The sequence below is a fragment of the Entelurus aequoreus genome, linkage group LG24 (genome assembly GCF_033978785.1).
Source record: "Entelurus aequoreus isolate RoL-2023_Sb linkage group LG24, RoL_Eaeq_v1.1, whole genome shotgun sequence".
Classification (NCBI taxonomy): Eukaryota; Metazoa; Chordata; class Actinopteri; order Syngnathiformes; family Syngnathidae; genus Entelurus; species Entelurus aequoreus.
Genome location: NC_084754.1, coordinates 32722173 through 32734920, shown reverse-complemented (window position 1 = coordinate 32734920; position 12748 = coordinate 32722173). Strand labels below are relative to the sequence as shown.

Here is a 12748-nt window from a genome sequence, read left to right as displayed (position 1 = left end):
GGGAATCACTAATAAGCCGGAGTTCTTTGAACGCAGATTTCTTGCCGGGACATATGGTACAATACAATCGTCAAGATAGGCTGGAGCTAAACCGTGTAGTATTTTATACGTAAGTAGTAAAACCTTAAAGTCGCATCTTAGGTGCACAGGAAGCCAGTGCTAGTGAGCCAGTATAGGCGTAACATGATCAAACTTTCTTGTTTTTGTCAGAAGCCTTGCAGCCGCATTTTGTACCAACTGTAATCTTTTAATGCTAGACATAGGGAGGCCCGAAAATAAAACGTTACAGTAATCGAGACGAGATGTAACGAACGCATGAATAACGATCTCAGCGTCGCTAGTGGACAAAATGGAACGAATTTTAGCGATATTACGGAGATGAAAGAAGGCCGTTTTAGTAACACTCTTAATGTGCGACTCAAACGAGAGAGTTGGGTCGAAGATAATACCCAGATTCTTTACCGAGTCTCCTTGTTTAATTGTTTGGTTGTCAAATGTTAAGGTGGTATTATTAAATAGATGTTGGTGTCTAGCAGGACCGATAATCAGCATTTCCGTTTTCTTAGCGTTGAGTTGCAAAAAGTTAGCGGACATCCATTGTTTAATTTCATTAAGACACGCCTCCAGCTGACTACAATCCGGCGTGTTGGTCAGCTTTAGGGGCATGTAGAGTTGAGTGTCATCAGCATAACAGTGAAAGCTAACACCGTACTTGCGTATGATGTCACCCAGCGGCAGCATGTAAATACTAAAGAGTGCAGGGCCAAGAACCGAACCCTGGGGAACTCCGCACGTTACCTTGACATAGTCCGAGGTCACATTGTTATGGGAGACACACTGCATCCTGTCAGTAAGATAAGAGTTAAACCAAGACAAGGCTAAGTCTGACATCCCAATACGCGTTTTGATACGCTCTAATAAGATATTATGATCAACAGTATCGAAAGCGGCGCTAAGATCAAGAAGCAGCAACATAGATGACGCATCAGAATCCATCGTTAGCAATAGATCATTAGTCATTTTTGCGAGGGCTGTCTCCGTAGAGTGATTTGCCCTGAAACCGGATTGAAAAGGTTCACAGAGATTGTTAGTCACTAAGTGTTCATTTAGCTGCTGTGCAACAATTTTTTTGAGAATTTTGGAAATAAACGGAAGGTGGGAGACCGGTCGGTAGTTTACCATGAGGTCAGGATCGAGGTTAGGTCTTTTGAGTAGAGGATGAATAACCGCTTTTTTGAATGCTAGGGGAACAGTGCCAGAGGAAAGTGATAAGTTTATAATATTTAACACTGATGGACCTAATAATACAAACAGTTCCTTGATAAGTTTCCCAGGAAGTGGGTCAAGTAAACATGTTGTTTGTTTTATCCCACTTACACGCTGTAATAATTCCTCTGTTATTTCATCAAAAATAGAGAGACTATTTTGGAGGGCAGTGTCCGTCGTATATACAGTCGTATTTGTGTTAATAGAACCCAGTTGTAGCTGAGATGCATTGTCTTTAATCTCCTTTCTAATGACTTCAATTTTCTTATTAAAGAAATTCATAAAATCATCTGCTGAGTGGGTGGAGCTACTGGGAGGAGTCCCTTGTTGGGTTAGCGATGCTACTGTACTAAACAGAAATTTAGGATCATTTTTGTTGAGGCGGATGAGATTTGAGTAGTATTTAGCTTTAGCTGAGGTAAGCATGCGTTTATAAGTTATTAAACTATCACACCATGCTTGATGGAAAACCTCAAGTTTAGTCGCGCGCCATTTGCGTTCCAGCTTTCTACATGATAATTTATGAGCTCTAATTTCTTCTGTAAACCATGGGGTGCGCCTTTTAGGGGCCCTTTTTTGCTTTAGCGGTGCTATACTATCAATAATTTCGCGCAAGGCATCGTCAAAGTTGTTAGTGAGGTTATCAATAGAGCCGACATAATTTGGGAATGGTGACATGTGACATTTCAAACTATTTTGAACAGAAATAGTTCATGCACATTCAGATAAATTCTTCAAGATCCCCCGCCTAAACCCCCCCCATACCCCACCCCCACCCCACCCGCCCACCTGAGCCCCGACATTAATGAATGAGGTATCTGGCTTGGGCACATCAGATTAGATCAGTGTGTTGCAAACTGAGCAGTAAAAAGGCCAGAATGGTTGATTTATTCATTGTTATTTTACTTTCAAATTTATTAGCCTGTGGAAAAAGTTAATGTTGATATTTACCTCAGAAGGCTGCAAATAGAAAAGAGGCATTCAATTTTTTATTAAAATTGTATTTGATATACTATTGATGTTTTTTCATTTGTTTTTTTGAAAGTTGATTTTGCACTATTAAGTTATGTAAGCGTTGCTTGTTCCATATTCAGTGTTAAAGCAAATCAGTGTAGCAAACTGAGCAATAATTAACGTTTTATTCATGCACTTTCTCTTGCTACTTCAAGGCTTGAATGTTTGATTCATTCATTATTGTTATTTTATTTTCAAATGTATTATTAGCCTGTGGAAAAAGTTTATTTTGATATTTACCTCAGAAGGCTGCAAATAGAAAAGAGGCATTCAATTTTTATTTAAATTTTATTTGATATGCCATTGATATTTTTGAATTATTATTATTATTATTATTTGAAACTGGATTTTGCATGTCACTATAAAGTTATATAAGCCTTGCTTGGTCAATATTAAATGCAAAAATTGTTTGGTTTTGTTCAACTTTGGCCCGTGGCTTTGTTCAGTTTTGAATTTTGGCCCACTCTGTATTTGAGTTTGACACCCCTGCTCTAGTGCGACTATATGTTTTTTTCCTTCTTTATTATGCATTTTCGTCCGGTGCGATTTATACTCCGGAGCGATTTATAATCCGAAAAATACAGTGTATATTATACACATACATACACAGCCTGGCCCCCCGGCCACATTTTTTTAACCCCTGATTTAGACAATAATGGCTTTGTTGATAGTAACTCCATACTGCTTTAATAACAGCACACTGACTACTCTAAAGTATATCTAAGATTAATTCCTATTATCCACTGATAAACATTATTGCTGGAATGTGACAGGTGTGCTCATGTTTGTGAAATACTGCAGCTGAAATATGTTGCTCCTTTGAATGATGGGATGTATTTATATCTGTCTCCTGAAGACTTCCTCAAGAGCAAACCGGGAAGGATCAGTCACCATCGCTCACGAGCACAACCCCTCCTGAATCGGAGGCAAAACAGAGGCGCAAGTGAGTCAACGCTGTGTCAAAGTGATGGCTTATTTTAGTGCTGCAATGTATTTTAAGTTGTGTTTCGTTACTGTTTCAGGTCTTACTTGACACCCGTTCGGGATGAGGAGGCAGAAGCACAGAGGAAAGCTCGCTCGCGGCACGCACGGCAGTCCCGTCGTTCCACTCAGGTATATCACAGCCCAGAAGGTCAGATGGTGAAGTGACGTGACCCCCGGTCGTGACGTCTAAAGTGGGATCTCTCGCTTTGATTGGAAGGGGGTGACGCTGACAGATCTGCAGGAGGCTGAGAAGACCATGAAGACCATGAAGCTTGACAACAAAGCCAGAGAAAAGAAGGAAGAGGACGAGAAGGAGAAAGAATCAAAGTCTAAGAAGGGAGATGAAGGGGTGAGGGCTTTGTTTGAAGTAGTGCTTTTCATTAGAGATGTCCGATAAATGCTTTAAAATGTAATATCGGAAATTATCGGTATCGGTTTCAAAAACTAAAATGCATGACTTTTTAAAACGCCGCTGTGTACACGGACGTAGGGAGAAGTACAGAGCGCCAATAAAGTGGTTTTGTTGGAGGTACCGAACCCCACCAGTTTCATATGCGGATTCACCGAACCCGAACCGTAATTATAAAATGATGTTATTATATTAAAGAAGTACTAATAAAGGTATATTTTACAAACAGAAAGTTACAGGAATGTACACATGATCCCATGTTTACATCTCATTGTGCAACATGTGAATGTTTTAGTGCAGTGGTTCTTAACCTTGTTGGAGGTACCGAACCCCACCAGTTTCATATGCGCATTCACCCAACCCTTCTTCAGTGAAAACTAAAATGTGTTTTTTTTTTCAAATTCAAGACAAAGTTATATGTTTTTGGTAACACTTTAGTATGGGGAACATATTCTAAATAACAAAGACTTAATTTACAGTTATTTGGTTAGGGTTAGGGTCAGGGTTAGAGGGTTAGGGTTATAATAAGGCCATGCCGAATAAGGCATTAATAAGTACTTAATAATGACTAGTTCAGAGCCAATATGTTACTAATTTGCATGTTAATAAGAAACTAATTAATGGTGAATATGTTCCCCACACTAAAGTGTTACCATGTTTTTTTACTGGTGCACAAAATGAAGCGTGCATGAACATCACCTTGTTCAAACAACAAAACCAACACAGTGCATAAACTCACACCAAATTACACACCTGCAAATCAATCAGCTGTTGCTGTATCCGTAATACGCCGATAGGGAGAAGTTTGTATTTACACGATGAGTCGGGTGTGTCTTGACCTTTGCCGAACCCCTAGGGTTCCATCGAACCCAGGTTAAGAACCACTGCCTTAAAGGCACTGCACTGCAAAAAGTCAGTGTTCAAAAACAAGAAAAAAAAATACAAAAATGAGGGGTATTTTATTTGAACTACGCAAAATTATCTGCCAATAGAACAAGAAAATTCAGCTTGTCAAGACTTTCCAAAACAAGTTAAATTAGCTAACCTCAATGAACCCAAAAATACCTTAAAATAAGTATATTCTCACTAATAACAAGTGCACTTTTCTTGGTAAAAAAAAAAAAAAGAGACCTTTTTGCTCAATATGTTGAAAACTATTATTAAATTAAGTATATGCTAGTGCCATTATCTTCACATAATGATATGCGCTCGGCATCATGATTTTTATTTTTCATGCTTGAAGTAAGAAATTATTACGTTAAAAAAGTAGTTTTATACTTGTGAGTGTTGATGACACAGCTTTGCAACAGTTGATATTCTAGTTTCAAGCATGTTTTACTCAATATAGGTCATCAAATCTCAGCAACAAGCTGTAATATCTTACTGAGATCATTTAGGACCAAAACCCTTAAAACAAGTAAAACACTCTAACATAAAATCTGCTTAGTGAGAAGAATGATCTTATCAGACAGAAAACAAGCAAATATCACCCTTATTTGAGATATTTATTCTTACTTAGATTTCAGTTTTTGCAGTGTGCCTTTGCGTGCCGGCCCAGTCACATAATATCTACGGCTTTTCACACACACAAGTAAATGCAAGGCATACTTGGTCAACAGCCATACAGGTCACACTGAGGGTGACCGTATAAACAACTTTAACGTTGTTACAAATATGCGCCACACTGTGAACCCACACCAAACAAGAATGACAAACACATTTTGGGAGAACATCCGCACTGTAACACAACATAAACACAACAGAACAAATACCCAGAATCCCTTGCAGCACTAACTCTTCCGGGACGCTACAATATACACTTCAAAAACTGAAATCTAAGTAAGATTAAATATCTCAAGTAAGGGTGATATTTGCCTTTTTTATGTCTGATAAAATAATTATTCTCACTAAGCAGATTTGATGTTAGAGTGTTTTACTTGTTTTAAGGGTTTTGGTCCTAAATGATCTCAGTAAGATATTACAGCTTGTTGCTGAGATTTGATGACCTTTATTGAGTAAAACATGCTTGAAACTAGAATATCAACTGTTGCAAAGCTGTGTCATCAACACTCACAAGTATAAAACTACTTTTTTAAAGTAATCATTTCTTATTTCAAGCATGAAAAAAAAAATCCTGACTTTGACACAATTGTGTCTCATAATTAAAACAGATGACAGCCAAATGGACTTGGCTGTTTTATTGTCAATGAAACAATAGAAAATACGTACTCATATAGTAGTACAGTTGGCACAGTACAGTAAACTGACAGTTAATATTTAAACATTTAACATGTGACATTTCAAACTATTTTGAACAGAAAGAGTTCATGCACATTCAGATAAATTCTACCAAATTACAATTAAAAAAAATTTGCCCGAGGGCCGGGCTGTATATATGCGCTTTAATTGACTGAAAGAGCGTGCACTTGGCGCGATGATGTCATGTTATCGATGAAAAAATGCATTTTTAGACCATATGATTTGCCTGAGCGGCTAGGAGACCCCGAGAGTAACAAGCGCTTGCCTTGTTGCCTTTCCATTAACAACAATAAATTAGTTTTTAGTATAAGTTTGCTGGTTTCAAGAAAATGTCAAGATAATGGCACTAGCATTTACTTCATTTAAGAATATTTTTCAACATATTGAGCAAAAAGGTGTCTTTTTTTTTCTACCAAGAAAAGTGCACTTGTTATTAGTGAGAATATACTTATTTTAAGGTATTTTTGGGTTCATTGAGGTTAGCTAATTTTACTTTTTTTCGAAAGTCTTGACAAGCCAAATTTTCTTGTTCTATTGGCAGGTAATTTTGCTTAGTTCAAATAAAATATCCCTAATAAATATGGCAGCGCCATGTTGGCATTTTTTTTCCATAACTTGAGTTGATTTATTTTGAAAAACCTTGTTACATTGTTTAATGCATCCGGCGGGGCATCACAACAAAATTAGGCATAATAATGTGTTCATTCCACGACTGTATATATCGGTATCGGTTGATATCGGAATCGATAATTAAGAGTTGGACAATATCGGATATCTGCAAAAAAGCCATTTTCGGACATCTGTAGTTTTCATCTAACGTCATGTGACCTCACTTTGTTGCTGAAACTTGTGTCTGCAGGAAGTGAGCTGGAGGTCTCGGATAGCCAGCCTGCAGAAGTCCGACCTGCTGGGTCTCACGCAGCCGGCTGGCACCCCGCGGCCTCACCCCGCTGGCAGGAGAGGTACACCTCACCACTCGTCTTTTCTTGATGTCGTTGAAGTACTCGCTTCAAAACGACAACTGCTGGCTTCCTTCCAGTCGCTGAGGCCAGCGTTGGGGAGAGCGAGACTGAGCGATGGGCCCAGGAGCGCAGGGAGAGGAGACAAGCGCGAGCTAGGAGAAAGGCTCAGAGGAGCGGGGAGGTATGCTATCCTGTTGATTTGTAGATCTATGTACAAACCCCGTTTCCAAATGAGCGTCCATGGTAACGTTGCTTGGATGGCAACATATGTTGCTCCAAAACCTGTATGTACCTTTCAGCATTAATGGTGCCTTCACAGATGTGTAAGTTAGCCATGTCTTGGGCACTAATACACCCCCATACCATCACACATGCTGGCTTTTACACTTTGCGCCTAGAACAATCCGGATGGTTCTTTTCCTCTTTGGTCCGGAGGACACGACGTCCACAGTTTCCAAAAACAATTTGAAATGTGGACTCGTCAGACCACAGAACACTTTTCCACTTTGTATCAGTCCATCTTAGACGAGCTCAGGCCCAGCGAAGCCGACGGCGTTTCTGGGTGTTGTTGATAAACGGTTTTCGCCTCGCATAGGAGAGTTTTAACTTGCACTTACAGATGTAGCGACCAACTGTAGTTACTGACGGTGGGTTTCTGAAGTGTTCCTGAGCCCATGTGGTGATATCCTTTACACACCAATGTCGCTTGTTGATGCAGTACAGCGTGAAGGATCGAAGGTCACGGGCTTAGCTGCTTACGTGCAGTGATTTCTCCAGATTCTCTGAACCCTTTGATGATATTACGGAGCGTAGATGGTGAAATCCCTAAATTCCTTGCAATAGTTGGTTGAGAAAGGTTTTTCTTAAACTGTTCAACAATTTGCTCATGCATTTGTTGACAAAGTGGTGACCCTCGCCCCATCCTTGTTTGTGAATGACTGAGCATTTCATGGAATCTACTTTTATACACAATCATGGCACCCACCTGTTCCCAATTAGCCTGCACACCTGTGGGATGTTCCAAATAAGTGTTTGATGAGCATTCCTCAACTTTATCAGTATTTATTGCCACCTTTCCCAACTTCTTTGTCACGTGTTGCTGGCATCAAATTCTAAAGTTAATGATTATTTGCACAAAAAAAAAATGTTTATCAGTTTGAACATCAAATATGTTGTCTTTGTAGCATATTCAACTGAATATGGCTTGAAAGGGATTTGCAAATCATTGTATTCCGTTTATATTTACATCTAACACAATTTCTCAACTCATATGGAAACGGGGTTTGTAGAACAGAATAGTAAAGCAACAGCTGCTGTAAAGGCTTTTATTGGAGAATACTTGGTCATCTTGTCATCTGCAGCTCGATGACGATCCCAGCGGAGAGGAAGAGTTCTCAGGCAGCCGACTGGATTCACAGGTGCGCAGGCTTATATTTGTGCTCTCGACGGAGACGTAACCAAAGATTCTGCTCATAACTTGTCTGCTTGTCTCCTCTGTTTACAGTCAGACCTGCACTTGGGTTCCAGGTATGACTCATACTTTTGACATGTTTCCTCCTCCTGTCAGCGCTACAATAGATCTCTGACTTCCACTCTCCTCATCCGCTTAGGTCCAGTGCGCCATGTAATGAGGGAGGAGAGAGCAAAGATTTCAAAAAGGTCAGCAGGCGCCACGGGCAGGTTGTTGTTCTCTATTTCTACTTTCTTTTTGAGTCAAACCCTCTGCGCTCTTGCACTAGCTGTTTGAGGAGGTGACCAGAGAAAACAGCCAGCTTCAGACTCAGCTGCAGGACACACAGAGGGTGGTCAGTAAGACCAGGCTGGACCTAGAGAAGGCCACGCAGGTGACCACACACACACACACACACACACACACACACACACACACACACACACACACACACACACACACACACACAGACACAAATGGAATATCAGCTGTGACTAGCTGTGATTACTGTGACCAAAATAATCACAGTTGTCAATGTTATCCAATATAATGTTGTTCAAGTCCTTTTTAGGCGCGAATATGCCTCACTTTCCAACAATGTCTTTTCTCATTCTAGTAGTGCCCCAATTTACAAGCTTAATTGGTTCTGTGAAGGAGCTCCTAACTCAAAACAATCAATCAATCAATCAATGTTTATTTATATAGCCCTAAATCACAAGTGTCTCAAAGGGCTGCACAAGCCACAACAACATCCGCGGTACAGAGCCCACATAAGGGCAGGGAAAAACTCACAACCCCAATGGGATGTCGATGTGAATGACTATGAGAACCACCCCCCCTAGGGGAGACCGGATGCAATCGACGTCGAGTAGATCTAACATAATAGTGAGAGAGTCCAGTCCATAGTGGATCTAACATAATAGTGTGAGTCCAGTCCATAGTGGATCTAACATAATAGTGAGAGTCCAGTCCATAGTGGATCTAACATAATAGTGAGAGAGTCCAGTCCATAGTGGATCTAACATAATAGTGTGAGTCCAGTCCATAGTGGAACTAACATAATAGTGAGAGACCAGTCCATAGTGGATCTAACATAATAGTGAGAGAGTCCAGTCCATAGTGGATCTAACATAATAGTGAGAGAGTCCAGTCCATAGTGGATCTAACATAATAGTGAGAGTCCAGTCCATAGTGGATCTAACATAATAGTGAGAGAGTCCAGTCCATAGTGGATCTAACTTAATAGTGTGAGTCCAGTCCATAGTGGATCTAACATAATAGTGAGAGTCCAGTCCATAGTGGATCCAACATAATAGTGAGAGAGTCCAGTCCATAGTGAATCTAACATAATAGTGTGAGTCCAGTCCATAGTGGATCTAACATAATAGTAAGAGTCCAGTCCATAGTGGATCTAACATAATAGTGAGAGTCCAGTCCATAGTGGATCTAACATAATAGTGAGAGTCCAGTCCATAGTGGATCTAACATAATAGTGAGAGTCCAGTCCATAGTGGATCTAACATAATAGTGAGAGTCCAGTCCATAGTGAATCTAACATAATAGTGAGAGTCCAGTCCATAGTGGATCTAACATAATAGTGAGAGTCCAGTCCATAGTGGATCTAACATAATAGTGAGAGTCCAGTCCATAGTGGATCTAACATAATAGTGAGAGACCAGTCCATAGTGGATCTAACATAATAGTGAGAGAGTCCAGTCCATAGTGGATCTAACATAATAGTGAGAGTCCAGTCCATAGTGGATGTAACATAATAGTGAGAGTCCAGTCCATAGTGGATCTAACATAATAGTGAGAGACCAGTCCATAGTGGATCTAACATAATAGTGAGAGTCCAGTCCATAGTGGATCTAATATAATAGTGAGAGTCCAGTCCATAGTGGATCCAACATAATAGTGAGAGAGTCCAGTCCATAGTGGATCTAACTTAATAGAGAGAGACCAGTCCATAGTGGATCTAACATAATAGTGAGAGTCCAGTCCATAGTGGATCTAACATAATAGTGAGAGTCCAGTCCATAGTGGATCTAATATAATAGTGAGAGTCCAGTCCATAGTGGATCTAACATAATAGTGAGAGTCCAGTCCATACTGGATCTAACATAATAGTGAGAGTCCAGTCCATACTGGATCTAACATAATAGTGAGAGTCCAGTCCATAGTGGATCTAACATAATAGTGAGAGTCCAGTCCATAGTGGATCTAACATAATAGTGACAGACCAGTCCATAGTGGATCTAACATAATAGTGAGAGTCCAGTCCATAGTGGATCTAATATAATAGTGAGAGTCCAGTCCATAGTGGATCTAACATAATAGTGAGAGTCCAGTCCATAGTGGATCTAACATAATAGTGAGAGAGTCCAGTCCATAGTGGATCTAACATAATAGTGAGAGAGTCCAGTCCATAGTGGATCTAACATAATAGTGAGAGAGTCCAGTCCATAGTGAATCTAACATAATAGTGAGAGTCCAGTCCATAGTGGATCTAACATAATAGTGAGAGAGTCCAGTCCATAGTGGATCTAACATAATAGTGTGAGAGTCCAGTCCATAGTGGATCTAACATAATAGTGTGAGTCCAGTCCATAGTGGATCTAACATAATAGTGAGAGTCCAGTCCATAGTGGATCTAACATAATAGTGAGAGAGTCCAGTCCATAGTGAATCTAACATAATAGTGAGAGTCCAGTCCATAGTGGATCTAACATAATAGTGAGAGTCCAGTCCATAGTGGATCTAACATAATAGTGAGAGTCCAGTCCATAGTGGATCTAATATAATAGTGAGAGTCCAGTCCATAGTGGATCCAACATAATAGTGAGAGAGTCCAGTCCATAGTGGATCTAACTTAATAGTGAGAGACCAGTCCATAGTGGATCTAACATAATAGTGAGAGTCCAGTCCATAGTGGATCTAACATAATAGTGAGAGTCCAGTCCATAGTGGATCTAATATAATAGTGAGAGTCCAGTCCATAGTGGATCTAACATAATAGTGAGAGTCCAGTCCATACTGGATCTAACATAATAGTGAGAGTCCAGTCCATAGTGAATCTAACACAATAGTGAGAGTCCAGTCCATAGTGGATCTAACATAATAGTGAGAGACCAGTCCATAGTGGATCTAACATAATAGTGAGAGTCCAGTCCATAGTGGATCTAATATAATAGTGAGAGTCCAGTCCATAGTGGATCCAACATAATAGTGAGAGAGTCCAGTCCATAGTGGATCTAACATAATAGTGACAGTCCAGTCCATAGTGGATCTAACTTAATAGTGTGAGTCCAGTCCATAGTGGATCTAACATAATAGTGAGATTCCAGTCCATAGTGGATCTAACATAATAGTGACAGTCCAGTCCATAGTGGATCTAACATAATAGTGAGAGAGTCCAGTCCATAGTGGATCTAACTTAATAGTGTGAGTCCAGTCCATAGTGGATCTAATATAATAGTGAGAGTCCAGTCCATAGTGGATCTAACATAATAGTGAGATTCCAGTCCATAGTGGATCTAACATAATAGTGAGAGTCCAGTCCATAGTGGATCTAACATAATAGTGAGAGAGTCCAGTCCATAGTGGATCTAACTTAATAGTGTGAGTCCGGTCCATAGTGGATCTAACATAATAGTGAGAGTCCAGCCCATAGTGGATCTAACATAATAGTGAGAGTCCGGTCCATAGTGGATCTAACATAATAGTGAGAGTCCAGTCCACAGTGGATCTAACATAATAGTGAGAGTCCAGTCCATAGTGGATCTAACATAATAGTGAGAGTCCAGTCCATAGTGGATCTAACATAATAGTGAGAGTCCAGTCCATAGTGGATCTAATATAATAGTGAGAGTCCAGTCCATAGTGGATCTAACATAATAGTGAGAGACCAGTCCATAGTGGATCTAGCATAATAGTGAGAGTCCAGTCCATAGTGGATCTAATATAATAGTGAGAGTCCAGTCCATAGTGGATCTAACATAATAGTGAGAGTCCAGTCCATACTGGATCTAACATAATAGTGAGAGTCCAGTCCATACTGGATCTAACATAATAGTGAGAGTCCAGTCCATAGTGGATCTAACATAATAGTGAGAGTCCAGTCCATAGTGGATCTAATATAATAGTGAGAGTCCAGTCCATAGTGGATCTAACATAATAGTGAGAGTCCAGTCCATACTGGATCTAACATAATAGTGAGAGTCCAGTCCATACTGGATCTAACATAATAGTGAGAGTCCAGTCCATAGTGGATCTAACATAATAGTGAGAGTCCAGTCCATACTGGATCTAACATAATAGTGAGAGTCCAGTCCATAGTGGATCTAACATAATAGTGAGAGTCCAGTCCATACTGGATCTAACATAATAGTGAGAGTCCAGTCCATA

The 12748-nt window shown here is 39.9% G+C and overlaps 1 protein-coding gene across 4 annotated transcripts in view; it reads left to right on the top strand.

Annotated features, from left to right (window-relative positions):
• Window positions 1-12748, top strand: part of zmp:0000001167 (protein phosphatase 1 regulatory subunit 12A) — an 84048-nt gene that overhangs the window by 59953 nt on the left and 11347 nt on the right. For all 4 annotated transcript variants that reach the window (XM_062035838.1, XM_062035837.1, XM_062035836.1 and 1 more), the window contains 9 exons: window positions 3137-3223; window positions 3303-3393; window positions 3482-3613; window positions 6792-6894; window positions 6972-7075; window positions 8256-8312; window positions 8399-8421; window positions 8505-8553; window positions 8634-8738. In XM_062035838.1, coding sequence (XP_061891822.1) covers window positions 3137-3223; window positions 3303-3393; window positions 3482-3613; window positions 6792-6894; window positions 6972-7075; window positions 8256-8312; window positions 8399-8421; window positions 8505-8553; window positions 8634-8738 — 751 coding nt within the window. The remainder of the gene's footprint in view (window positions 1-3136; window positions 3224-3302; window positions 3394-3481; window positions 3614-6791; window positions 6895-6971; window positions 7076-8255; window positions 8313-8398; window positions 8422-8504; window positions 8554-8633; window positions 8739-12748) is intronic.